The 27,993-nt window shown below is 39.3% G+C and overlaps 1 protein-coding gene across 2 annotated transcripts in view; it reads right to left on the bottom strand.

Moving 5' to 3' along the window:
* Window positions 1-494: 494 nt before the first annotated feature.
* klhl13 (kelch-like family member 13) overlaps window positions 495-27,993 on the bottom strand; it is a 36,912-nt gene continuing 9,413 nt past the window's right edge. For both annotated transcript variants that reach the window (XM_071460728.1, XM_071460727.1), the window contains 6 exons: window positions 16,518-16,659; window positions 13,947-14,079; window positions 12,474-12,670; window positions 10,540-11,335; window positions 7,138-7,251; window positions 495-1,573 (listed from right to left, as the gene is read on the bottom strand). In XM_071460728.1, the coding sequence (XP_071316829.1) occupies window positions 1,086-1,573; window positions 7,138-7,251; window positions 10,540-11,335; window positions 12,474-12,670; window positions 13,947-14,079; window positions 16,518-16,659 (1,870 nt within the window). In that variant the 3' untranslated portion in view covers window positions 495-1,085. The remainder of the gene's footprint in view (window positions 1,574-7,137; window positions 7,252-10,539; window positions 11,336-12,473; window positions 12,671-13,946; window positions 14,080-16,517; window positions 16,660-27,993) is intronic.

Below are 27,993 nucleotides of genomic sequence, written 5' to 3'. Positions count from 1 at the left end.
GTAGAGCACTGAACGTCTCTGCTAATCTTGATTGTACTGTAACAAACCAGATTAAGATTTTTTTAATCTTTTATCTAAATATCTATGTCCAACCATTCAGTGTAATCTGCTGATAACAGCTAAGCAAATTGACCATTCCCTCCAAACAGCACCTTTGCAGCTCATTCATTGCAGTGAAGTGTACTTAAAGACAGACGAAGCCAGCTTCTCCCCCACAGCTGATAAATGACCGCGCATCTTGTAGCAGAGTCAGGAGGCCTCACTGAAGCCATCAAAAAAACTGTATACGTGTCCAAATCTAAAGCAACCAGTACTATTCTGTGGAAAGAGCTCGAGGAAATCTCCATATGGATGCATGCATTTTAAGTCAACATGTTAAACCACACAGGGCTTACACTGCAGGTGCACATTCAAGATGTCAATCAGCTCCACTTTTGGGGATTTTGAGGATCATCCCGAGTCTGCTGCAGTCAGTAATGATGACAACATTTAAGTACTTTCAAAATCATGTTTATTAAATTTAGAAAACACCATTTTGTTAACAGTTTCATAACAATAGCAGGAAAGAACTGAAACTGTAAGAGAGAGAGACGTCAATGGGGCCGGGGCCAACCCCTGAGTTAAAACCAGCTGTGTTTTGGAGCTCATCTGTCCCTACGGTCTCTGGGGTCACCTGCAACTAACCTGGCATAGACTAGAAGAGACAGACAGTGTGGTACTCAGCGTCTCAAAGTAGAACGCCTAAAGAAACGAGACATAAGAAAACTTTGTAGACATCAGGTAGAAAAGTTGATTTGCAAAGTCACTTTTCAAGTCATGGTATTTCCTGCCAAAATATACCGAGTATGCAACATTAACATGTAATTAGGTTGCCAAACCGTATCGGTACGTAGGTTTAACCACTTGGAGAGGGGTTTCTGCACAGCTTGAGGGAAGTGGAGGTGGAGGGGATACTTGGGGATGCAGTACAGATGTAGTCCAAAGAGGAAGTGCAAACAATGTCTATAAGGTGTGTTTGTTGAGGGGGTCGGGGGGACAAGGGGTTACGGGGGTATGAGCAAAGTGGGCTCCCCCCCTTTTACTCATCAAGGTGCTGAGAGGGGCGACTCTCTGGAGGGCGAGCTTGAAATATCCTCAGGGGGAAAAACTGTGAGTGTGCAGGCTCGGATCCCGCCCAGCGACTCGGGTAAGTCAAACACTTTGTGCCATTCGTCTTTCTCGGGATCATACTTCTGTACTATTTCCACCATGCAGCGATTGTTCCACGAGTAGCCCCCCACCACATAGATCTTATTCTCAAACACGGCCACGCCCACGTCGCTCTGGCCTCGCAACATTGCAGCGATAGGAGTCCACAAATCGAGGGCCGGGGAGTAGTATTCGCAGCTCAGCACGTCGTCGTAGTCGCTGGTGCCCCGGAAGTGATTGCCCCCGATCACGTAAAGACGGTCCCCCACTGTGCACATGCAGTGCAGCCCACGCACTGTCGTCATGGGTGCTTTTTGAGTCCATTTGTCTGCATCTGGGTCAAAGCACATCAGTTCCTTCTGAAAAGTGTCATGAGTGATTCCCCCTGCAGCAGAAAGAAAAAAAAAAGAGCACAAATTAGCCTCTGCACTGATCACTTGGTTGAGGAAAAGAGCTTTGTAGACTCATCAATCAGACTGATCAGTGATTCATTCACCCATGTCAATCGTCACATTTGCCTCAGAAGCATTATGAAGAACAAGAATCAGGATTGAGGCTGTACAGTTTTTAAATCTCACCTTTCTCTGATTTCTCAAACCTCAACTCAAACTCAGCAATCAATATACAGGGAAAACTGTAATTTTACAAATTAGAGTGACATCAATATTTGTTCAGCCTCTTATCTTCAGTGTGAAATAATGCTGATGATGAGCACTCAATACAAAGGGGAACACCATTACAAAGCATTCATGCACATACGCACAGTCTGTAGACGCCGGGACACAAAAAGCTGAGGGAAAGTGGGGAGGAGAAAAAAAAAACCCCAAAAAAAAAAAAAAAAACAGGACATGTCTACAGGGAAGGCTTAAAATAAAGAGGAACACAATCCCAGCATGCATTTGGGTGGAAGCCAGCCCCCCAGCCCCCCAGCCCCCCTCCCTCCCCCAGGCAGACTGACTAGGAGCAAATGCAGTGAAGATTTGCAGAGCATGCCGAATACAGGCAGAATCCCTCTTTTGCTGCTGCCCAGTGATCGTGTGCTTGGTTTATTGTTGCAGCCTAAGCTGTCTATTCAGCCGCCATGACTCAGATCTGTGATGTTGCGCCTCCTTAACTGATCAAATCCACAGATAGCCTGACTATCCATTTTCTTTATCCAAGTAGTCCACGGGACAAGACCACTATTAAAATCCTGACAAAAGAACAGTGCTGGAGTTAATGCAGGGTCCTCCTAATTCCTCCCAAGAGGCCCTGCTGCTATTCTGATTCAGTTCAAGGGCTTTGGCCTTTTCCCTGATATGATGATGTCTGATCAGTGTCCCACTATCCTGATGTCTAATCAGTGCCATTAGTGAGACATTTAGAGTGGACAAGGCTTTGCCAAATTGAGCCTAAAAGCTTTTGCCCTTCCATAGACGGCACAGGACAGACTGGGTTATTGTTTACATTGTCTGCTACATATGCCAGTAGTTTAGCATATAAAAGCATTTCCCTGCTCAGCCACGCAGATATAAAATAACTGAAGACTCCCCTTGCACAATCAGTGACCTGCTTGGTTGGTGTTGGTATAGGTGGGGGAGGATGGAGAATAGACACAGAGGTGAGACAGAAAACAGGGGCTCCAAAATGATTACAAGCATCCAGACTTCAGCCTCTGTATAAATATCAACTTCTAATGATCTGCACTGCTCTCTGAAACAAACAAACGCACAGTCAGATCGCTCAAGTTTGCACATTGCTAAAGACACAACCAAGCTACAGCTAGGATTGATCATTTTTCGATAGGACAGCCAGAAAAATATCAATGGACATTAGCATATAGTGATCTCTGTATAGATTGTAAAAGCTAATGAAATTTCATTGGCTCCTCTTTTCCCTTCACTTTTTTATATCAAGTTAAAAACATGGTGTTTTTTTATTCATGGTCCCTTTTCACTCACTGCACTGACTGTCACCACACTGCTGAAGTCACACTGGCAAGTTGATTTTACAGCTTTTTGACATTTCAGTCTGGCTATCAGTCCCTGCAGAAACACAAAATCTCACAAACAAATTTCAGCTGTGTCTAAAAATCACTGCCTCGCTCACTCATTCACTACCATCTATACAATAGATAGCCATTTACTAGCAGGAAATCGAAATTTCAGACACTTATGAATCATCTTCATTTTGGGTCAACATTGACAGATGCTGAGTCACACCACAGTAACTTCCACACCTATAAAACATATTGCACTGTGGGGTTGTAAGCAGAAAGTAGTGTACACTCATTTTTTCATTCCATTGTGAGTTTTTTTTTTTTTTGCGATTATATTGAGCATAAAGTTGGACACTCAAATAAAATGGCAGAGGAGGATTATACTGCAGTGCACTATGTAGTAAACAGGGACAGCCTTAACCAGTCCCCACATTTATAAGAGCTGCAATTACAGTATGTCAATAAGCAGAGAATGTCAACAATGATCAGGTGGGAAGGAAGCCTGCAGAGGCTATAGATCGCCACCTTTTTCTGTATAAAATACTCAGTTATGAGGCTGTTTAAAAAAAAAAAAAAAAAAGAAGCTTTCTTCACAAATTATAATACTCATCAACAACTCTGGTCTGTGAGGATTCATCTGTCACGACAACTAAGTCTGAATTGCTCAAAGCTTGCAGTGTCCTTGCTGTAGATAGATAACTAAAAAATTGTAAGACCACAGGATCTTCACACAGATCTTAATCTCTCAGATAAGACTGTGGACCAGAGGCAGTGTGGCTCTGTACCGGTTCAGTACTCATGTCTGAACTCTGCCACACCACTTGAGCTGTGATGGTCTGTGGGCTGAGTGCATTTGTCAGGTTCATCCAGCTGACAGAATACCTTCAGACAGCGCAGCACAGCTAGACCGTAACCTCTGAGACTGTGTACTAAGGTAGGGCCTCAGTCCAGCAGCATTCCTCTAATGGGTAATGCTCGTTTACCTTTTGCATTAAAAGCACTCCTTTCTGTTCATATGAGTTCTGTTCATATGAGCCACGAGTGTTTCCTTCTCTGGTTTTAACCCGCAAATGTTTTCACAAAACTGCTTGACCAGCTCCATCCTGTGAAACAAAAATGATCAGTTTCCGCCCCCACATGCAGTTTTAGCTGCTGCAGGTGCAAAGCGTGACATTGTGTCACAGCTCAGCCAGCTGTTGCAATATCGAAATTTACTAAGGTATTGACTTGCTATTAACTGCAACACTGCAACATGAAACCAACAAAATAGAAATCCATTACTATATCAAAAGGGTGAGCAATAAATACCATGTACTGCAGAGTGCAGCCTGAAGCAGAGAGATTGAGAAACAGCTGGCTACCAGTAGATTAGCTAAGTCCGTGACTATTATGTTATTCATCGTTTCAGTTTATTTTACAAAGTGAAAATGTGGCTTTCATCCTTGCTCCACTGCAATGTTAGGCTTGCCAAATCATGGGGTCTGTCTGGTCTTGAATATGCCCCAGTTCTTGTGCCTGCCAAGTGAAACACTGACTAATTAAAAATGTTTTTAAAGTTTTTGCTTTATGTTTATATAAACAATCATCATAGTCATCACATGCATGCACACAGTGGCTATTCTTCCTGCAATTCATTATGCAAAAAAAAAAAAAAAAAAGAAGAAAATAAAATACAAACCTTTGGTGGTAGAGACTAAGACAGTATACACTAAAAATCATCAGTGGAACTGAATCAATACAAAAACATGACATAACGGGAGCAACTATAGTGGTTAATGTGCTGTGTATAGAACTACACACCAATGATAAAGGTTTGCAGAAATAATGAGATCTGTGGATTACGAAATTAAATTCACTGGTGCAAAGTAATCAAAAATCAGGAAGTGTATCTAATGAAACAGTGTGTATGCTGGTCAGCACCTTACATTGTAAATAAGCTTAATACTACTACTCTCAATTTACCAAAGCCTCCCAGGTGGGGTTGTAAGTACAGTATGTGACTAGTGCAAAGATATTAACGTATGTTAATTCACTAAAAGGCTAAAAACAGCCGTCTATCTTCGGTGCCAATATACTGCCTCTTCAAACGTTCCAGAGATGCTCAAATGCATCAGTTTTAATTCTGACATGGAGATTTATTATTATTTATAGTTGCTTTGCTATTTAAAGAGCTGATGTTTGTTTCTTTGGTGGTACGTTCTCAAAGAGTTTCACTAGAGCTTCAAATATCTACAACTGATGATGATTTGAACTGTGATCGGTACAAAGCTCTGTAACTGGTGCATCTAACTGGTGACGCTCAAGAACCTGCACATTGTACATGTGTTAAGAGATAAATAGCCCCTTAATTCCATTTTTTTCTTCCCTACCTCTTTTGTGCTAAAATATATATACAGAAAATAAAATCTACAATTCTGGAAACCTCTTGTGATCTCTTTTTTTGGGGATCTTTTTCATGTTTATGTGTAGTAGAAGGATGACAGTACCCACGACCAGGAGGGATTAACGCACGCTCTTCTGTGTTACACCTCCTACACAGGCTTCAGTCCTCTACGTTGCTCCATCCTTCCCAATTTCCCTTCCACCCTCCACCCCCCACCCCCCGCCCCTCTTCCTTTGTAGCATCGCTCTGGATTAGTCACACTGAGAAACTAGGACTCATCTCCATAATGCAGGATTTGTTTTCAATCCTATGAAGTGAACAAGCACTGAGGTGACCCCCAAAGAGCAAGCACCGACTGCCAAAAGGCCCGACCTCAGTGTCCACCCTCTGCCCTGAGCACTCAGCGCTCACACTAACTTCACCTGTGTGCTCAGCATGGATGAATCGAGTGTGTGAGGAACAGGGTTGGGTAGTAACAGATTACATGTGGTCTGGATTATGTTAACAGAATCAAAACAGAAAAACAAACAAACAAACAAAAAAAAAAAACTATAATCAACCCAGGTGATATTTGAAAAAAATGTGCAGTTAGTTTATAGTTACATTGCCAAGGATTACATGATAACATTTTGATTACATCTTTAAAATATGGAAATTTCAAAATTATGAAACTTTCTTTTAGGATAACCAATGAAAAGCTTGTCCGACATATGGGAGGTCTTGTAAAATGCACACAGTACAGCTGCAGTCTGTGCCAGAACTGTTTTTGTAAGCCTAATATCATTTGACCACATTCATACTGAAAATGTTTTGAGATGTTTCAAGAGAAGAATGAATATTTGTGAAACTCAGAATTTTCTGGCTGCATCCGTTTTACATTTCAAAGTAATCTGACCCAACTCTGGTGAGGAATGATTAGCAAAGGACTCTTAAGTGTAAAAGACACTTAAATACCTATCTAAGGATAGGTAAATAATAATAATAATAATAATAATAATAATAATAATAATAATAATTTTAAAAAATCAGTTTGATTGTTTCCCTTGATCATGAACAAAACACACACACAGACACAGACACAGACACAGACACAGACACAGACACAGACACAGACACACACACAGACACAGACACAGACACACACACACACACACACACACACACACACACACACACACACACACACACACAGACACACACACACACACACACACACACACACACACACACACACACACACACACACACACACACACACACACACACCCACCCCTCTCTTGATGACTTATGGCAATGCATGACACATGCAGTGAAGCTTGGAGGGAAGGTATCAGATGAGGTAACCACAGAATAGACTTAATGACCTAGAAGGTAACAAGGTGTAATCAGCCGTTTGCTACCATGAAATAATTGTGGGAAAAAAAACTAATTGGAAATCACAATAAACTGAAATTAACTTATGTTAAGTTATGACTCAAAGACATGAAGTATATTTTCAAAGTCATTACAGATTCCCACAGCATTACACATCCCTCTTTATTCAGGCCGATTACAAATGAAGTTACTTAAGTTCCCTGGAGTCACTTACCTGAAATATACATATAACCGCCATACACTGTCCCAGCATGGCCATAATGTGGCTCATTCATTTTGGCAACATATGTCCATTCATTTGTCCTTGGGTTGTAGCACTCCACAGTAGCTTGAAGAAAAAGATGGAAAAAAAAAAAAAGAAGAACGTATTAGTAGAAAGTAGGTCAAGACACAACTAAGGAGGACAAACAGCAGCAAATGAGGCCTTGGAGGGTCTCAGCGTGGGAGCTAAAACACAGATTTAAATACAGAGTACACATCCCCACAACGCCACCAGCAACAAATGCATTGACTGCACAGGAAATAGGGAGATTGTAAGATCCTTTATCTTAAGGTCCCTGAGGATGGTTTCACTCTATTTATGAGAACCAGGAATAAGGACACTGTGATTCATGAGTGATGCTTGTAGGTGAGCAGCTCTTGGCTGGGTGAGCCCTTCCCAAGCAGCCACCGTCCATCAACTTGTGGACTCACTGTCTGTTTGGAAAAAGTTTTGATTGGGCGCAGAGCAACCTGGACAACTAGCTGGTGTGGTATAGATCTAGATATCAAGGAATCTTCATCTCAGTGTTTACAGAGGTTACAGAGATTACAACAAGACTGTGTGCTTTTCACTTTCTGGCCTTTGTATCAAATGCTATAGTCAAACATAAGGAGGAGCACGAGTATTAGTAGCATTTCACCAGAGGATTGTGGACCACAGATATCTCTATCAAGTTATCTTCTTGTTCTTGTTATCTTCCCAGCTGAGGGAAGTGTCTTCTGCTTATAACAGGATAAAGTGGTACTATATTTTCGGTTGCATGTAACAAAAAAGGGATGGATGAAAGCCAAAGAATAAACTCAAGAAGTAATATTATGCATTTTTTAAAAGGCTCTGCTTAAATCAATGCTTTGAAAAATGATTAAACTAGAATCACTGCCGAACAGTTGTATGCCTCAGCCAACCAGCCAAATGCAGGAAATATGGTCACAATCACTTTGTCAATTTATCCTTTTAGAAATTTGTGTTAAATTGTGTCACAATTAGCACATGAATTTGTAAGTTATGGCCAAAAAACATGTATTGTCACAGTGACTTTGCCTGCCAAAACCTTTCAGTTCATCCTCAAGTTCAAGTGAATGTGTGTGCCAAATATGAGGAAACACCCTAAAGGCAGGGACATCGCGTTCACAAGAATGGGACAGAAGGACAACCTGAAAACATAATACCTGCGGCCCTGGCTGTCGCTGGCGCAGAAGCATAAAAATGATTCATACTGGTTTCAAACTACAGGAGTAAGCCCAGGACCACAAAGGAGTGTGAGCCATCTCTGGGCCAGCTGGGAAAATCTCAGCGGGGAAAATGAGTGAACACCTTGCTCTACTTGCTCAACAACTATCATCAAAGTCAGCCTTAGCTGTACACAAAACCTTGGAGCCGCTCAGTGGAAGTAATACAGACATATTAGAAAACAAGAGTTGTACTGAGCAGATCTGAAACACAGTAGTTAAATTGTATGAATGCAGAGCAGGGCGGGAGTGAAAAAGGAATACATCATTTTAAATCCTAAATAAATAAATGACATTTTGACAAACAAATTTAATTGTTTTCCTATTAAAAAAGAACAAATACTCATTTCAAGTAATGTAATTTACAGGTACACTGATTTAAATTGAACATCTTTTCCCTCAGTCAGATTTACTCAGAATTTTCATATGATAAGATGAAAAGGTCACATTCCTAAATTAGCATGAATTTCTCTTCCTGCAGGCTGTTCACCAAAAATAAATGGATCTACAGATCAAACTGGCAGCAGGAGATATCTGGTACAGCAGTGGGGCCCAACACGGGGGTCAGGACTCCGTAATGGGATCGAATGATACTGTAAATGATCTGTGGAGTCTGATCGGTCCCAATAACCTCAGATGATTTCAGGAAAGAAGAAAAAAGAAAAACATGATACAAAACAAAATGCTGCAATTTTTTCAGGCTTTAATTTTAGCTTTAGATATTTCTTTGTTTGGATGGGTGACAAGCCAAAAAAATAAAAAATAAAAACACTGACCCAGTGATCTTTGCTGATCTGTACATTTTGCTTCAGTAGAGTGTCATAAAAAGAGTCTATTTAAGCCTAAAAGACCACTGAAACAAATTTACACATTCCAGAGTGCAGATTTCATTTTTACATTAAAAAAACATGCTGCTACTTGGCAAGAACATCATTTACAAAATTAACAATCTTATCAAATGACTATGCAACACTGTGTATGACAATTATTTTTTCTCTCATTTGTGTGACTGAGGTAAACAACGTTATTATTATTATTATTATTTTTTTTTTTTAAATACCTCAAGTAATGCAACTTAACTATCTGATGCTGGGATGAGTATTGAGGGATGACATCTTAAAAGTATTAAAAGTATTAAGATTGAAAGCTTCCTCCTGTAATAATCATCTTGATGTAGTGAAGCTTTTTTCCTCTTTATGTATTATCTGGGCATTTTAGATGTAACAATAAAACCACACCCCCATGACCTGCCCTGGGTAAACAAACAGTATGCAAAGGCTGGGCACATCCAGAATAATACCAAGGGTAAACCACATGCAGTGAACGAGCGGTGGAATGTAAAGCAGAAAAAGGCAGTTGCATGGTGAACTGGGGCTGTGCTCTTTGGTCTAATTATAACCCAGAAGAGAAGACTGCTCACACAGTGGCCTCGCTCTGTCCACTGCAGTCATAGAGCTGAATTTAAGTATTGGGTGGCACCTCTCTGTGGTCCACAGTTACGAGTGCATAGACTCCATATTGGTTACTCACTACCAACAACCAAACTGCAATGAACAGATATAAATATCTCTATATAAGTGTTTTTTTTTTCCCAGAAAGGTGAATTTTAAATGTGTTAACTATAAAAGATCACTGACTAAAAAAGATTTGTTTAGATCCTAAATATTTGTTAAGACTGTGTTGATGAAGTGTTCAACTCAGATGTAGTTCATGATGTAGGCTGTGGCTTCGTTGTATCGGACTGTTCTACATTGTAAAAGATTAGGCAAAAAGCAATAATCCACCAATCCAGCCCCAAAAACGATGTAACACTAATTATGAACATTTAATGTTACACAGGACCCTGCATGTGTTGAAATGCTCCTCTATTGGATTACATTTACAGTAAAGATGTTCATGATAATGTGCACATCCACTTAGATTATGCAGACATGTTGAAACAGCAAATCATGTGTAGGGAAAACACTTGTTAGTCAACATCAGTGTGCTAGCAGCCTTATTAAGCGCATTTTTTCTCCTAATGCTCCTTGATATTTAACTGTATAATCTCATACAATATTAATTGAAGATTTCTGTTGTTACATAAAAGGACAGATCAAACAAACACGCAGAGAAATAAACTCACCGAGCTCCCCAGCAGCGTTCCTTCCACCAACAGCATAGAGGTGTCCCTTGAGTGCACTGAGGTGGAAGAAGGTACGTTTCTCATTAAGGCATGCCACCTGGATCCACTTGTTGTAGCGAGGGTCGTACCGGAACACGGTGTCCACTGCCGTCTTGCCTTTGGTGTCATAGTTGCTTTGGCCACCCACCACATAGAGAAAGTTGCCAATGACTGCAATGCCGTGTTGGTAGCGTGGTGCGTCCATGGGAGCCAGTGCCTTCCACTCATGAGCCTTCTCATCAAACAGTCGCAGCTCCTTACTCACAACTAGCTGCTGGCGCAGAACACCACCCAGGGTGACCAGGTGGGCACTGTCCGAGCGGATGGCTGTCCGTTCTGACTGCATAACTGGCTGCATGTAGGGCATCATTTGGTAGTTGCTAGCTTCTAGGAGAAGGTTGACGCAGGTGTTGTCCGTGCGCATAAAGTCCACTGTCTGCACGTGATTGATGAGCTCCTGTGGGTTCATGAGGGGGAAGCGGATGTTCTTCATGAGTTTCGGGGCATAGTCCATACGACCATCTTCGTAGCGTAGCCAGCGGCACGCAGCCTTGAACAGGTCCAATTCAGTGCAGTGTTTTAAGCTGTTACTGGACAGTACAAAAGCCAGTCGTTCAAATGGTAGCTTGACAAACTCTCCCGTGCCCAGCAGTGACGGGAAGTTCTTCAGGATGAAGTTGTTGACGTATTTGTCCACCTCTGTGAGGTTATATGTGTTGGCGATACGGCCCACCTCTACGCAGTTGTCGAGAGAAACCTGCAATGAAGAAGAAATCAAAATGTTGGGAAGTTGCAACTGACATGGAGAACTGCTCTTGAGACAAGAGTGACTGGGTCATCTGAGCTTGTATACACACACTCACCTCCTCAGACAGAATTGGTAAAGAATCCAATTACAAGATGTCAGTGATTTGACCTTTTAGTGTCCAGACATTTGGCAAGAGTAGTGAAGTAAACCATTTTAACATTTCACTAGGGCTCTAGGAATTATTCATGAAATAAAAACAAAGTCATCATTAGTTGGAGCTCTACTTTGCATCCACACTAATCAGTTTTACTTATATTTTAGCAGTTTATTCAAAGGTAAAAACAAGCACATACCTTTCGAAAATGTCCGTATACATCGATTTGGATAGTCCTGCTCATTTCATTTATTTTTTCAATATAAAAAATTAAATATTTATACACACTCACTGCTGATATTTTTCTATTACAGCATCTTAAACAATTTACCTGGAACCTTTCTCACATATGTATCAAATTATCTGAACAAGTGTACTACAAACATGAAACAACTCTCGTACTTCAGTTAATGTCCCAAATTTTAGGGGGTTCTGCGTTTTACAACAAGGTAGTAATCTGCCTTGTGAGACAAGCCCTGAACTTGGGGCTACTAGTCACTTGTCTTCAGCAGGTTGATCTAACATACATGTTGCCTGGCAGAATCTGTCCATCTTATCATAGCTCTTCTCTTCTTTACTGCCTGACACTCTTCCTTGTTGCCGAAAGTCACTGATATCTGTTCAGACTTTAAGATAGCCTTAATGAGAGAATTAAATCTTAGTGAGAGCAGAAATAATTATGACTCTCTAGTTAATCATGACAACAGACAACAGACAAATAAAACCCTTATTGATGTGCTTTTATGCATGCACTCGCCCCCTCTGACTCTCACTCTCAGACACTCTCACAGGATTTCTACAGCATCAAACTTAAATAGTTTGGAAAGAATTAATGAGCATAAACCAGTGAATTTCTATTTCAAATTAGGTTTGAAATCCTGAAATTCTGCTATGAGATACAACTGATAATGGCAGCTAACTTACAAATGGCGAAGATTATAGGAAAGATGTGTGAGCAACGTGGAACTGTGCCTTGTGTGTCTGCTTCCTTACCCCAGATATAAGAAAGACCTTGCAGAAGTCCAGCACAGGAAGGATTTGTAAGAAACTGGCTGCCTCAAGTGTGTCTTGCAGGTTCTCCATGTTGAGTGACAACTTGGCTGTGTAGATAAAGTCAATGATCTTCTTCAGGCCTATTCGGTTAACTCCGTGAAGCTTGATGCACATTAAATCCTGTTCTTTCATTCCACCTGCATGAGGAGAGAGTAGGGGATAAATAAGAGTAGATGCTTACATGTGGTACAACTCATACATAATCTTATTAGACTGGCAGATCTGTTAGCAGCTACGCCCATTTGTTTTTTTGTTTTTTTAAAAGCACTTGAAGAATAACGTTTACACGACTGAAAAATTCAATATAGCTGAAATTTTTAAAAATACATTACTTCATTTAGATGTATAAGCCATTATGCATAAATGTCAGTGAAATGTTTTCAATGTCAAAGGACTTATGTTCAGAAAGGATGAAGGTCTTAGGGAGAAACCTTTGCTCAGCATCTATGCTCACGCAGCTTCCTTATCACCAATAAGAAATCCCTCACTCTAAGTACAGTTTCCCCTTACTCCTACTTTAATAAGCTCCTCTTCTGTTCTCGTTGCAGAACCTTCTTCATTTTCATCATATACTTTAAATGTCAAATGTCCAAACTTACTTCCTCTATTGCCACAAAATGAGATCAAAAGTAACTCTGTCAGCTGTTCCAAAATTAAAATTCACTTTCATTGCTCATTATGTAACTTTGTAATGTAAATGACTAGGGTGGTAAATTCAAAGCCCTAGTCATGACAAAGAAACACCTTAATTTGAAAAGGCTAAAGGGCAATACAAGGTCCAATCAAAGCAGTAAAGTCATGTTTACCAGCAACCACTTTGGCTTTTTTAGTTAAACTCAAGGAAAACTGGGAACATTTAAAACCTGGTACAGTACACACCAATTGTCTTTTTTGTTGAATTACCCTTTTGCATCCTAAAATATTTGCTGCATCTAAAAATGATGTACATTTTCACAGTTTTTCAGCTATTTCTGAAAAACCCTTCACAACACTTGTATGCATTTAAAAGAATTCAAAGTTCTTCAACTACCTTTGCATACAAAGAGCCAAGGATATGAAAGAGGCCAATAAGTCACACTTACATTCATTACAATATGAATGACCATGAATACGAATGCATGACAATGACTTTACCAGGTTGGTTTTATCTTTATGAATTATACACAGACTGGTGGGATGGAGGGATGTGGGCACAATTTCTGAGGGGTCACAATGACAGTGTCATGTCATTACTGTGGTGAAGCAGGGAGATGTTCATTATTATAAATGCTTTATTAAAGAATACAGTGCACGCAAAGAAGATATAAAGCAACCAAATGCATTCGTAAAAGCAACAAGAAGCACATGCCACATAAAAAAGTACATTAGTGTTGAGCAGATTGTTCTGGTCGGTGTGAGGCTTCACAGACCCACCTGTGAACATGGCTTTGAAATAGTCGGAGGAGGCAGCCATCATGGCACGGTGTACAGGGAAGGCTTCATCGCCGTCCCCGGCCACCAGCGTGACATCACATAGCAGACCCTCTATCCTCAGCTGGTCAAATCCCTAAAAGAAGAGGAGCAAAGATTGTTACTGAGCTATGCAAAGAGGACCTGAACTATGCTGTGTCTTCATTCTTGAGAAGTAGACTGTCTCTGTCTGAGCCACCACAGATGAGCTTGGTACAAAACTGTATTTCCCACTGAAACACAGCTTATCCATGCTCACTCAGATGTGAGCTCAGTGTATGTGACCACCCTCTAGTCTACTTGAGCTGTTTAGAGTTATAGCTACAGTGTACCATGTACCGTAGGGCTGGGAATTGAGAACCGGTTCCAGCTGAGAGTCAGTTCCAAATTGTCCAAACCATCAGAGTCATATGACTACGAGCCTATCGATTCCTTTAATCGATGCCGGCATGTTTTTCTGACAGTTGCACATTGAAAGACAATGACGTCAAAGTCATCTAGCTACGCTGCTGGAAACTTGCTACAAGGAGAAGTGATGGCGAAGAGGAGGAGACGGTCCAAAGCGTGGCTTCATTTCATAAAGAAAGATGGTGTTAGTGCTAGTTGTAATCTCTGTAAAAATGGTCATTTCAGTTAAGGGTGGAAACACAAGCAAGATGTTCATATTCAACATGGGTGTAAATTCCAGCATGCCATATATTTGACATGCAGCGCCACTGATTCTGAACCGCACAGAACATCCATTACTGTGGATAAAGATCCAATGTTATGATAACATTAGCGGCTAGCACATTTTTTCTTTGACTAACTAAACAGTTAAGCTGTGGAGCTTTTGAACACCTGAGTCACCCACATTCCTTTTTCCTTCCCTGTTTTTTACTCTGTTTTCAGACTCAGATAATAAAACTGTTGGATTGACGCTGTGAAGGCCTACTTTTTTTTCCCTACCCAGAAAACTTAGCAGGAATTGTAAAGGGGATCAATAAGGAATCTGACTGATAAGCAAAATCGACAATGGCATTAGTATCAACAAAATTTCATCAATTCCCATCCCCATACCCTTGTTAGCAGAGCAACATAGATTGTATGATTGTATTGTATGAAGGTATTAGTTACAGTGTATCAGACTCTGGCTTCACCCAGTTGTTGATATTTAAAACAAATAATCCCACCCTGGCTGTGCCGTTCATTTACATGATGTTGTCAACTGCAGTGACTCTTTGGAGAGTCATGTTTTGCACATTTTTTCATTGTTTGATCACTTGGCTGCTGTGTGCTTCAGGCTACACATTTTTTGCTTTTTTGAACTTGGGGCTACTAGTCACTTCAGCAGGTTGATCTAACATACATGTTGCCTGGCAGAATCTGTCCATCTTATCATAGCTCTTCTCTTCTTTACTGCCTGACACTCTTCCTTTTTTGTCACCCTCACACCACATTCTTCACACATCCACTCACTTGTTCACACACTTGATTTCACTGACAACCACATCTGATGAAAAAAAATAAAATAAAAATGGTTATGGTAGGTCGTACTAATGTTGAGCCAGCCAGGAAATACACAGCACCCATCGATCCTGTAACACACACTACACCAACTGAAACTCTTGTAATAATCAATGGTGAGTTTTTAGGTGGGTTTCTTCCAATTGCACCAGCTAACTGAGTCTAACTGATTGTACTATCAGGGTGTAGGATCAGATGGCCAATCAAAATCATTATCCTTCCATCGCTGTGCTCTGACACCAAAAGATTAATTAACAGCAAAGGCAGCCAACAGCCAATCATTGTCAATGAAAGCTGGTGATGAAGGGCAAACGCTGCTGTGGCAGCAACAACACAGCACCCACTACAATGTTAGGGTGATTGTAAGTGGTGACATGCTGAAGCAGCCTCCTTCGTTTCATGTGGTTGTTTATATTTCGATAGATGATTCAATTCTCTGTTGTTTGTGAGCTGTTTCATTTTTCTTTTTGTTAGCATAGCTAGTATTAGCAAGGTGAGATGTAAAGTGTAACTACAGATGACAGGGTAGATTATGTTCTTAGTCAATAAGATGCTATGTACCTCAAATGTTAAGTGGCTGTTTCAAATACATACAAAAACACAAGTCGCTTCTAAACTTGCTACTTTCTATTAAAGCTGTTCTGTTCCATTCTTGAAAAGCAACATATCAAAATATTCATGTTGTGCTCATTCAATCAAATTAGACAGAAACCAAGTCCTAAATGCTTTTGGTTAATTATTGCAACATTATCGAAGCTATTAAATTGTACCCAGTAATTTTTGCCGTGGGCACTTTTGATTTTGTAGTGTGCAAAGAAATTAAATTGAGACATTTTCTCCGTCTGTAGTCTTGTAGTAGGAATTGATTCATTTGAAATAATGCTAAGAAATCAGAATCACTATGTAGCCTACATTACTTTCATGAACAACAAAGGAAGGCAAAGATAACATCATCATCACATAATGACAATATTTGACTTAACATTCATTTCTTCATAAGATATTGTCACCACGTGACTGAACTCTCACCTGAAGAACAACTGAGCTGTGTGTGTTACTTGTGAAAAATCGAGTGTTTCCAGTCTTCGATGCCTGAAGGTGAGCAGAGATGCCCATATCACCATAGCCCAGAGCAACTTTCATGTGAGCGTCGTCGTCCTCCACGAGGGATCTGTATGGAAAAAGGAAAGACGTTTTTACTTCAAAAGGGCAGGAAAAACATGTGTTTCCATCTAATTTTAGTTTATAGAAAGTAGGACAGAAAACTTTTCAAAGTGACACTACTTAAAGGACATATTGGGTTATGGTAGCCTAATTGTTAGACAAATCGTCACCTAAAAGTTGCAGGTCTGCAAGCCTGGGCCAGTTGGGAAAATAGTGGAGAGGAAGTGAACTGGGCATGCTCTACCCTTCACAAAGGGCTGTTGGGTGAAAAAAAAAGTCAACTTCTCAGTAGTCTAAAATATGACTGGCTGCTTCCATATTTGATTTTGTGTGTCACTGACTGTAAACCTCCATCTTCTCTAAAAAAAAAAATAAAAAAAAAAAATAAAAAAAAAATAAAAAAAATAACAAATGCACATTGTTTACATGTTCTAAACTATCTATGAAATAACAGCTAGAAAACTGAAGCTCAAAAAGTAACAAACATTAGCGTCAAGACATTTTCCCCTGAAACATTAGTGATTAAATGAAGGTGACTCTTATCAATCTCATAATCATCTAAAAGGCAAATATCTAGGTTGTAATTTGCAGAACAGCCATGGCTAATGAAACTATATCAACTACTTTATATCACAAACTGTGGTGTGCAAATATTCATGAGTGTGCCAACAAACTAAGCTTTTAAGTATCAACACAAAAAATTTTAATTTAACTAAAGAACTTAGTTTTACAGATGGAGAAGCTAGAAGCAAGACACATGTGCTGGAGGGATGGTGATGTTCCATTCAACTGTTTGGTCCAAAGCAAGAACATGTCTTGAGACCTGGCATGAGCATTCATGGTGCTCTGAAGATGACCATTCCCACTCATATTTGTGACTCCCTGACCTTTGACCTGGTGCCACTGTCAGGTCATTGCTCCTGATGGTCTGGGCAACATCTTTCATGGCAGCCTGGTTCTTGCTGCCATCAGAAAATGGGTGAATGAGAGGCTAAATGTACACCCCTTTGGATGTCAGTGCAAAATAAATGGAGCCATTTACCACTTGTTTAAAAAATATATATATCTGTAACACATTTATGCTCCTCCTCTACTTTTCCAGATCAGCTTTCAGCTAGTGCCTCCGGCCAACATATCAACATTAAACATAAGATACATCTCATAAATATAATAGATCTAAGGCATAAAATTTGCATGGATCACATGCACATGGATAAGACATTAAGAACTTTTCATGTTTGCTTCATCCAGTACTTCTGTATGTGGGTTACAAGGTATATTGTGGGGACAGACAAGGCTTTAGTACCAAGATATAGAACATGCTTCACAAAAAATATTATTAAATATTTTTTGTGAAGCAAAAATATGTAGTATTAGACAGTGAAAGTGCTATGGCTGAATTAATTTTGCTTTACTAGGACATTTTTGTACATTATAAATATTCTGTTTTGTTACAACAAACACTGTAAAGTGTAACAAACACTGAGTATTTTGACTTGAGAAGGACCTTCATGGTCATGGAAGTGTTCCCCTTCAGTAAACTGCACAGCTATGGGATGTATCATGTGTCTTGAGTTAAATAAGAACATGAAATGAAATGAATATTTTGAAATGGGCTGTGCAGCACTGGATAGATCAAACACTGACTAAAATATGAAACCACAATACATGTACAGTTATTACTTCTTGGTTTTCAAAGGGGGCACAAACACTGCTAATGATAATTGAAGTAAATTACTTTTTTTTCTTTTTTTTTTCAGAATGTGTAATTGATTTAAAACCCAGGGATTACACTCTACAACAGAAATCTGGAGCCTTTCACAGAGTCCTGCTCTGCTGGAACATGAGATTTTTTGTGGTTCTCATAATCTGTATGTATAGCCCAGGTCTTATGATATTGTGCTCTAGGTCAGTCTCATCAAAAAAGTATAAAAATTCTGCTACAACAAGGACCTTAGCCTGTGATGAAATATGGTGTAAAGTCCTTAACTGCCCCACAAAGAATGAATGTGGAAAGATGGAAAGTGTGACTCAAAAGCCCCAAAGGGAAAACTCTTGGGATGTTGGTACATTTAGTGCTGACAAAACTGCCATTAGAGAATGAAGCTCATTTGGGTAAAAAATTATCAACAGTCTGTTGATCAACAAAACCAGCCAAGCATTTGTCATCTGCTAGCAAACAGCTGTCTCTAAAGGTTATGTGATAACCAACAACGTGGACTGCACCTCTTTGACTGATGTCAAGCTCCTGTGTACTTCCTTTCAAAAGTGAGACTGCTGCCTCTTTAATAAGAAAAACAGCTGGCATTGGTGTTAACAGTGTAATATTAAAAGACTATGAGATGACCAATTTCTTAGGGGAGTTCTAGAAAATCACAGGTTTTGGAGGTGACGCACACAGAGCTATAAGTAAAGTGATGAAGGAAGTGTAACAACAAAAGGAACGACTTGTGACTGACGATAATGGGGCAGTTGGTGTGAAAAAAAGGTGCCTTTACTTGCCCCGTTTCTAAGAAGAGGTGATGCACAGGCACAAGTGCAGTGAACCACAATGATGCATAAAAATTTGCATTTCACACATTCAATGAAAACTGAGCTTAAAATATTACAGCTATTCTCCAAGCAGTATATAGAGATGACAGAATACTCAATGAATGTGGCATCAGAGACTTAAAAGACGTTCATTTTCAGATGAAGGTTGGCCTGGTTTTGATAAAATGTTCTTTTACAAAAATGTCTGGCTCAGCGTTGCAGTAGATTTGTGTCTTCAAACAGACCTATGAGCAGGCAGCGCTTGTCAGATGTAGAAGACTAATGGTTTTTGGGTGGACTATTTATATAATGAAGCAATTCCAGGTCCTCTTGATTTTTTTTGCGGTTAGCAGAGTGGCTTTAGAATTTGTAAGTAGATGTTGTCTGTGCTTCGAGGGAACATTATTCTAAATTTTATAACAACATATTAGATATTAGTATAATGTTTGGCAGGTTACTGTCAAAGCCATACAGTGCTTCATGTTTGAAATGAACTTATTAATGAGGCAGATTTAGACTGAGAGTCTCATTCAAAACTTATTTCACTTTAACTGGTATCCATCCTCTATGCTAAATGACAGTGACACAAAAACAAGATAAATGTCAGGATTTGCAATTCAATATTCTTCTTAGTTGCAGGATAAAAAGACATGCATGCCAAATATAAAGAGCTAAAATGCTGAAAGGTTCCTGTAAAAATATTTTTCACTTACCAGACTCAATATATTAGCATTATAAATAAACTGCACCTGATATATATCAATGTGGTTGGAGCATGTGTACAGTTGTTACACTACTTGTAAATGAAAAACATCTTCAGTGAGCTGCTCAGTTTTGAGAACATTCTTCAGATCTTTTCTCCTCAGAGACAGGCCTTGTACATAAGCGGTTAGTTAGGAAATTTGTAATTGATGTACACACCTTTTTTTTTTTTTTTTTTTTTTTTTAATACACAGGTAGCACAACATGACAAGTGATTAGAAGAAAATGTCCGTAGTCTGTTATTAATTTGATGATTCAAAGAATCAATCAAAATGTTAGTACAAATATAGTGTGTGTCTTTTCTTTGAAAACAATTTAAAAACAGACTGAGGAGATGTTCCATTAGTGTCATTACATCAGGACACATCGAAGCAGAGATTTGGCCATAAAGGCTTAGAATAATGGCTCAATCTATAATCAGTGCCATCTTAATGACTCAAAGGATTTATGTTATTTCTACCTAAAAGCTTACGTCTGTCATTCATCCATGAGATCAACAACAACAGCATTCAAAAGGGACACATAAACTGCTAACTTCAAAAACAAACGTCTAACACGACCCACCAGTAAAACAAAGCTTTGATTGGCATTTTCATATTATGCTCTATATCTACTGCTGTGTTCTGCTTTTGATTTGTAAAGAAAAGGAGAAAATCAGGCAGGTGAGAGCAGCAGACACTTTTGTTTTACTCTGCTTTGTTTATGAATAGGGAAGGGAATGGTCCTGTTATGTTCACATTGTGCACATTAATATGAAACTGTCACGCTATTAACAATTATCTTTAAAGTAACTATTGCACAGTACAGAGGGATTGTGAATGGTGGGAGTTGTCTATGCTATGCAGTACTAAAAAAAAAGAAAACTGATAATCATACTGGAAATGCAAAATAATTAAATTTATTCGCAAAGTTGTGAGTCACAATTATCCAAAGTCAGCTAGAGGTGACAAACATTTGTCAACTCCCACACCAAAAACATGTCAGCACTGCTCTGGCTGCATAATCTGGTTTGAAATGTCGTTCAAAAATAAAAAGTTATGAAATTTGACATGTTTAGTCTTACTGAAAGAAGAGGTTTCATGACCACTTGTCTAAGGTATTGTGGAATAAAAACTTTCCTTTTTCTTCTCAAAGAAATTTCACTTTAGTGCTCTGATACTCTGAGCCGACCTCAAATCCGGCAAAGGCTTACTAATCAAACGTTTCGTGTCACCTCTCGTCACCTCACATCTTTGCACTTGAACACACCAAGAAGACTTCAGCAGACTAACAGTAAACTGCAGTCTTTTTTCCCCAAGAGGATTAGGCCAAAGACATTTGGGGTGTATGATGGTTAAACATTGAGTAAAGGTCAGGTCGAATCTAATTGTCATTCTTTTCACATGCCATAAAAGAACTGAGGAACAGGTAGGAGGACAAGTGAGGACACATTAACAAAAAGACAACAAGCACAAAGACATGGAGATTTCTTCTACCACAAGAGGTAAGGAAAAAGGTACAACTCTATGATCTACCCATCACATGCTTGAGGTCTATTACACACAAATCTTGATGATTAATACCTAGATATTGTACAGTTTTTAAAACGACAATGAGAGGATGGGATCAGTAATAAGGTACATTTTACAAGGAGATGATCATGGACCACATCTAGTAGGAATTTGTGAACACCACCACCACCACTAAACGCTGAGAAACTGGCATGGCCTAAACAGTGGTCACAATCACACTGACACACAGCACAGGCAATGTACTGGTACATTTACCCCGTCAGGTGGTAAGTCGGACAGGCAGCGAGGAGAGAGTGGGTGGTCCAAACCACAAAGGAGTGTTGGTGGCTGCCGGAACGAAACAAAGAAGACAACAGCTACAGCATCCCACATAAAAGTTCTGCTTTTCCCAAAGACACCTGAGAGTGAATGTCTAGCTGTATCCATGACCAGTGAGGGTTTTGACAATATTTATGAATAAAGATTTAGGGCAGCTCAGCATTGACCAGAAGAATTCACAAACTATTACCCTGTCAAAGGCCTGTCACTGATGCCAATTACTGGTTTATTTTAGGGATGTTTAGAACCGTTTCATGTGTTTCAAGGTTTATTTTATTATTTAATTGATACATTGGTAAATATGGTTTTGTTTTTAGGGTTTAATTTGACATACAGCAGTTTATAACAGTACATTTTTCACACTTCTAACAAAATGAGGACAAACATAAAACCACATATCATACTACTATGGCACATTATGATGCTTATCTCCTCAAGGGAATATTGCACGTGAAAAACCTAAAATTAGGGGGAAATTAAAATGAGTACAAAAAGCTCCAATTTTATCTTTTTCTGCGATGTAAAATACTGACCTCAAGCTAAGCTGGAAGTGATAAATTATAGACAAAGGTAAAAGCCTTTTATCTTTGGGTATAATAAGAAGGCCAACACTGGCTTATGCTCTCATGCTCATACACTGCATCTTAAATTCCCAGTATGATATTTACAATCTAGTAATATCTTAGATTTCCACATTAACAGCTGGCCGACACATTCACGGTACAGATTCAATTAGAGAAGAATCATCACTTGGTGAATATAGTTATGGTATAGAGGAAGTATTTGTTCTTTCTTCTCACCATACATTAACAACTACAATGGAACAAATGAGAGCCATGCTATGCTAAGGATCCTATTTTAATGTCAGTGACACTTAGCACAAGCAGCAGAGTTACCTTCATTTTCATCAATTTAGGTTTAGAGCTGAGGTAGGGAGAAAAAAGGGGCCAAAGGGAAAATTAAGAAGCAGAGGAGGAAGTTGGAGGATTGAAAGTAATGAAGTAACAAGGGGCGCAGTCTATCCAGTCCCGTCATGTCAGTGGAAAGCTTAAAAAACATCCTTCCACCAGTGACATTTCAGGAAGTTAAACTCAACTTTTCCCGGGGATGACAGTGGAAGGGTCTTAAAAGATTAATGAATATAGCTTTGCTGTCCTGTCATGTTTAGCCATGCATTGATGGAAACTTCATTAATCTCATCTATTTCAGACTCTGAACATCTGAAAGAGCAATGTCATGGTTTCTGAAGCAAAATAACTAAAAACTTATATGGGAGAATTTACTGGAAAATACTTTAACAAGCATGTTAAACAATAAGTTAATATATTTTCAAGTCTATTTTTAAACATAGATACTTAATCTTTTGTGACAAGATCACTCACTATTACTAGGAATTAATTTGCGATATTGTAATGAGGTTCATCACTGGGCAGTGTTAGCATCCTTGTGGTCCATTAAAAGCTATGAGACATGATGATGTACTGGGTGATTAAGTCTGTATCATACAAATTCTTTATGAGTCCGTTCCAGACCCTACTTGACAACTTTTAGTCACAGGAGACAGGAAGCACAATCAGTAAAAGAGCCAGACATCCCAAATAAAATGTGTGTAGTGCTAATAAAAAATTGATTGCAGCCCATTTTTCTTGGACTATTTTTTGTACAAACTGCATTACCCAGCCATTTAAAAGTTTCATTACATTTTTCTGGTTGCTTATGGTTACAGTGAACTAATGTGACACTGTTTTAACAGAAACACAGGAAGAGCCTGAAAGCAAAAAAGACAAGACAATGAGACAGCACAATATACATTTAAAAAAAAAAAAAAAAAACAGACAAAAACATCACAGGACTCCTACAGTCTGGCTGGTGTTCCAAAACCGCTCATGTATAAAATAGGAAAGGCACAAGAAAAGGTGATAAGGCACATGGAAACTAAACAAGGGCAACTCCTGAAGTGATGTGAGTGGAGTCAGAAGGGAAATCCCCATTTGTTCTGGCAAGCAGAGCAATGACAGACACCTACACTGAAGAATCATCTCAATCACGAGCACAGCAATGCAATAAAGCTACATGTTGAACAGCTCCTTCCTCTGGGAGGAAAAAAAACATCTTGTGATGCAGTAACACTCAAGTACAGTTTGTTGAGATGCAAAAAATTGAAATCCCTATATAATATAGACCAAGACTACAGCCTCTGTGGCAGCAGCATTATTGGTCTGAAGCTGTAATTACAATTCTAAGGTATAGTGTCACCTGGATGTCATTTATAAAATGCTCACTTATTCGCATGCTAAACACTTCCAACAAACACCAAACCTAGCATGAGACTAGTCATATTATTATTATTGAGAAATCTCTCAAGATTTCAGAGAATTGCGTGCAGGTCTTGTTTCCCTTTCCCCACCACACACAGCGAGAAGCAATACAGCAGAAAAAACAGAGGTAGTTGTGCAGTCTTTAAATTCTTCTCGCATACAGCCTCCGTTCCATCAAACAGACTTTGGTGCGTCTAAAATGTGACAACGCGTCTGGTGGATGGACTGCAATATGAAACTGTGAATATGTTCATCATCATAATGAATAGATATTTTTAAGTGTAGGAAAATACAACAAAAAATTAGCCATAATGTATTCAGTTCAGACTACTTCAAACATCTGTCCTCCATATGTCTGACAAATGTTGTCTGCTCTGCCCATTCTGATGCACTTCCCTAATTAATGCTCCGAACTGAATGGATTGCTGCAATGCACTTTTCAAAAACCCAACAGTAAATCCTTTAAATGCTGGAAATTGCACATGGACTTCTGATTTTAACACCATGAACACTGTAGGTTTTAACTGAACGGTTGGAAGCTGAAAAAACTTTGAGTAGGTTTCCCTAATTGAGCTTCAGTAACAGTGCAGTGAAAATCTGATGATGTGAAAACAACCACCCAGGGTGTCACAAAGCATATGGTGACAGATATGTGATTTGTGATTATGTTGCATCACATTTTTCCACCATGTGTATGTAAGAACTATCAAGGAAACTATTAAGCATTAGGTCCACTGATATTTCCAGTAGGTGTTTGCAGCTCACTTTGTCCAGGACAGACTGGCCTTGATCTGCAGATAATTGCTCAAATCACTGCTAATAATCGTAGCCGTCTGTACGCTATAATGAATCTGTAATTAAACTTTATAATCAGAGAGCATTTTAAGGTCAAGGCTTTCACATCAGAAAGGGCTGGGGGAATTCATGAGTACCTAAAATTAAGTCTCAAAACCACAGTTTCAACCTGCATCAGAAGTGGTTAAGCAAAACAAGCTTCAGAGTGTGTTTGTGTGTGGGTGGAGCAATCTGTCCACATGTACCAAATGCTAAATTAACCTGAAGGATGCTGTAAAAAGGAACATGATCCAGCTGAGTATGTGTTATCCAAAAGGACAGCCAGAATAATACTAATTTTACTAATACGTGTTTACATTCATGATTTAGAAATGGCTACAAAATAGGCTGTTTTGTATCATCCCTGCAGATCAGTCAAATTATTCACCATATGTAAACCTGGCAGGGTACACATGCCCAAGGACTGAAATCAGAGTCTAAACAATAACGCAAGAGATGGCAATAGGTAATGATCAGTGTCACTGTAGGTCAGCAATATATTTTTAATTCCCATGACTGTCCCGGTGTGGTACACCTTCCATTACATGTGGCCCGTTACAACCTCTAAATGTGCAGCAATGTAAGCAGAGCAATGGTAGTGAGGAAGGAACTTTAGAGGTAAAAACCCTATGAAACAGCAAAGCAACAAAGCCTAAATAGAGGGAAGTGTTAGAGTTAAGTAGCACTGACCCGACCTGCTGAATGTGTCTGGATTCACAAGTGTGCTATTATTAATCTCTCAAGTCACACTTTTATTTTTGGTATTTCTCATGTTTTTTTTTTCTTCCTCCAAGTCATGTTCTGACACATGGACAACAACACTGCGGATCTGATGATCTATCCAATGAGGGAGTTCTACAATTCATCAGGATTTTATGATTTATCTTTGTCAGACATAATGACATCCACTGCCTGGTCAACTTCATTTCAGTTCAGCTTTGAGTGGGGAAATGTGTGTATCTGTGTGTGTGTGATGAGCACAGACATGACTGTTTCACCTGACTGAACTCACTTGATGGTCTGCCAGTCAGACTGGCTGTGCCTCCCCTCTGGCCTTTCAGTGAAAATAAATGATCCCTGGGCGGCTACTGCATTTTGTACAAAATGGCAACAAGTCAGCAAGAACTTAATGTCCGTTCCAAAGGGCAGGTAAATTAAAAGTTCCACCACAATTCTCTCAAGTTGATCATGTTTCCAGCAGAAAGGCACATGTGACTTTGTTTTACCGGGCTGGAACCCATACAGTGCTTTTGTGTGTGTGTGTGTGTGTGTGTGTGTGTGTGTGTGCGTGCGTGCACATGAAGCTGGACACCTATGAATATCAAAACTGTGACACAATACTGGCCTCATTTAAAAAACATCAGCAGATGTTGCTCTCAGGAAAGGTGGCATTCGATATTCTGTTTTAGTTTTCAGGCAAACAATTAGGTAAACTAATTTAAACTGTTTTTTGTAAATTATCATATGTAATTTGACATCACTGTGATCAGTGACCATGGAACCAGGCATTCAGAGAGCATATTAATCATTCACTTGTAAGGTCTTCATTTCAGAGCAGGTTATTTCAGTTGAACTACTTTTTAGCTGATGTAGCACACCAGCTGATTCTCTGCCTTCCATTAAAATCATACAGTATATTGGCAAAGAGAAGCATTGTAGTCTTAACATCTCTACTGGCGTATCATCCCTGGGTCCAATTAACTCATAAATCACACTGTGATACATGTGGTGAGACCCTTGAGTATAATTCCACTGTTTTATAAATTTTTAACCATGAAAAATGTCTTTTTCTCAGTGGAAGTTGATGCTCAAAGTCAAATGTTCAATGCTCAAGTCAAAGTAGATGAAAATCCTCCAGCGCAAACCCACAACCTCTTATTCAGTTTTATGTCAGAACTATGTTCTGATTACTTTACAATTGATTAATTGTTTAATTAATCAAACAAATTCATCTAGTTTGGTAATAAAGTGGGTCTTAAAGAAATGTATGAAAACTAATTGGTCATTTACCTCAGAGACTGTTAAAATCATCCCATAGCAGCTGCACAGAGGACTCAGTAGCAGCAGGATTTGACAGCTGCATGAGACATGTGAAGCATCCACATTCACAAAAGTCTGTTAAACAGATTTTTAAAGCTTTGATTTTACCAATCAGCTATAGGTAAAATGAAAGCTTTGAAAGTCTGATCTGTATGGAATTTAATCTGGTCACACTGGTATTAACTAAAGTCTCCACACTTGAACAAAAAAAAAAAAATCAGCACCATGGGGAGTGCGGCAGATAAGACCCTAATGTGCTAAAGCAAAATATGAAGGTCAAAATAGACAAGATGTGATTTCTATTTTAGACTGTTTTTGAGAGATTGATTTTCTTGCATCTTGCCTCTATTAGATTGTTGACAAATAGTGACAGGGTACAAGGGGAGAGAGAGAAAAGGGGTATGACATGTGCTAAATGTCCCTGACTGGAATTGAACAGGCGTTGCCGCAGTTAAGGCTGCTGGCTCACCATGACGCCTCCAAGAGGTGATTACTAAAGACAGCAGTCACACATATTAAGTGCTTAGCACTGAAACACTGTAAGATAAGGGATGACATTCATTTCAAGGACTTTTTGTGGAATGAAAGATAAACCCAATGAATTCTTACTGAGCTGAAGATTATTCCACGGGTCATACTGGCAGGGAACCTTTACCATTCCTCACAAGCATGAAATCTGCACCACAGGCAGTTCACCACTCTATATATAGATTAGGGTGGTTTCAAAACAGCCAAGCACAATGTGCAAACAGATCTAAATTCTTTACACATTATGTACGTCAGATATTCCAAAAACTCCCTCTCCTGTGTCCTCCATCAGTCTGCTGCTTTGGTTACATACGCAAAGATTACCCTACCATCATACCAAGTTAAAAATGGCTCTAAAGCCAAACAGACAGAGGCACCATGCAAAGGGGCTATAAAGAGTGACTTCTCCCTGACCACAGAGTAACCTATAATTGGGGGCCCAATATCAGCCTGCTTAAAAACACAGCTTACAATCTACATGTTTCAAAATAGACGGTG

Source organism: Trachinotus anak, unplaced genomic scaffold (genome assembly GCF_046630095.1).
Source record: "Trachinotus anak isolate AG129_WGS33_773 ecotype Australia unplaced genomic scaffold, CSIRO_AGI_Tana_v1 ptg000024l, whole genome shotgun sequence".
NCBI classification, from domain to species: domain Eukaryota; kingdom Metazoa; phylum Chordata; class Actinopteri; order Carangiformes; family Carangidae; genus Trachinotus; species Trachinotus anak.
The sequence above is the reverse complement of the archived record's forward strand: the minus strand, read 5'-3'. Positions and strand labels throughout refer to the sequence as shown.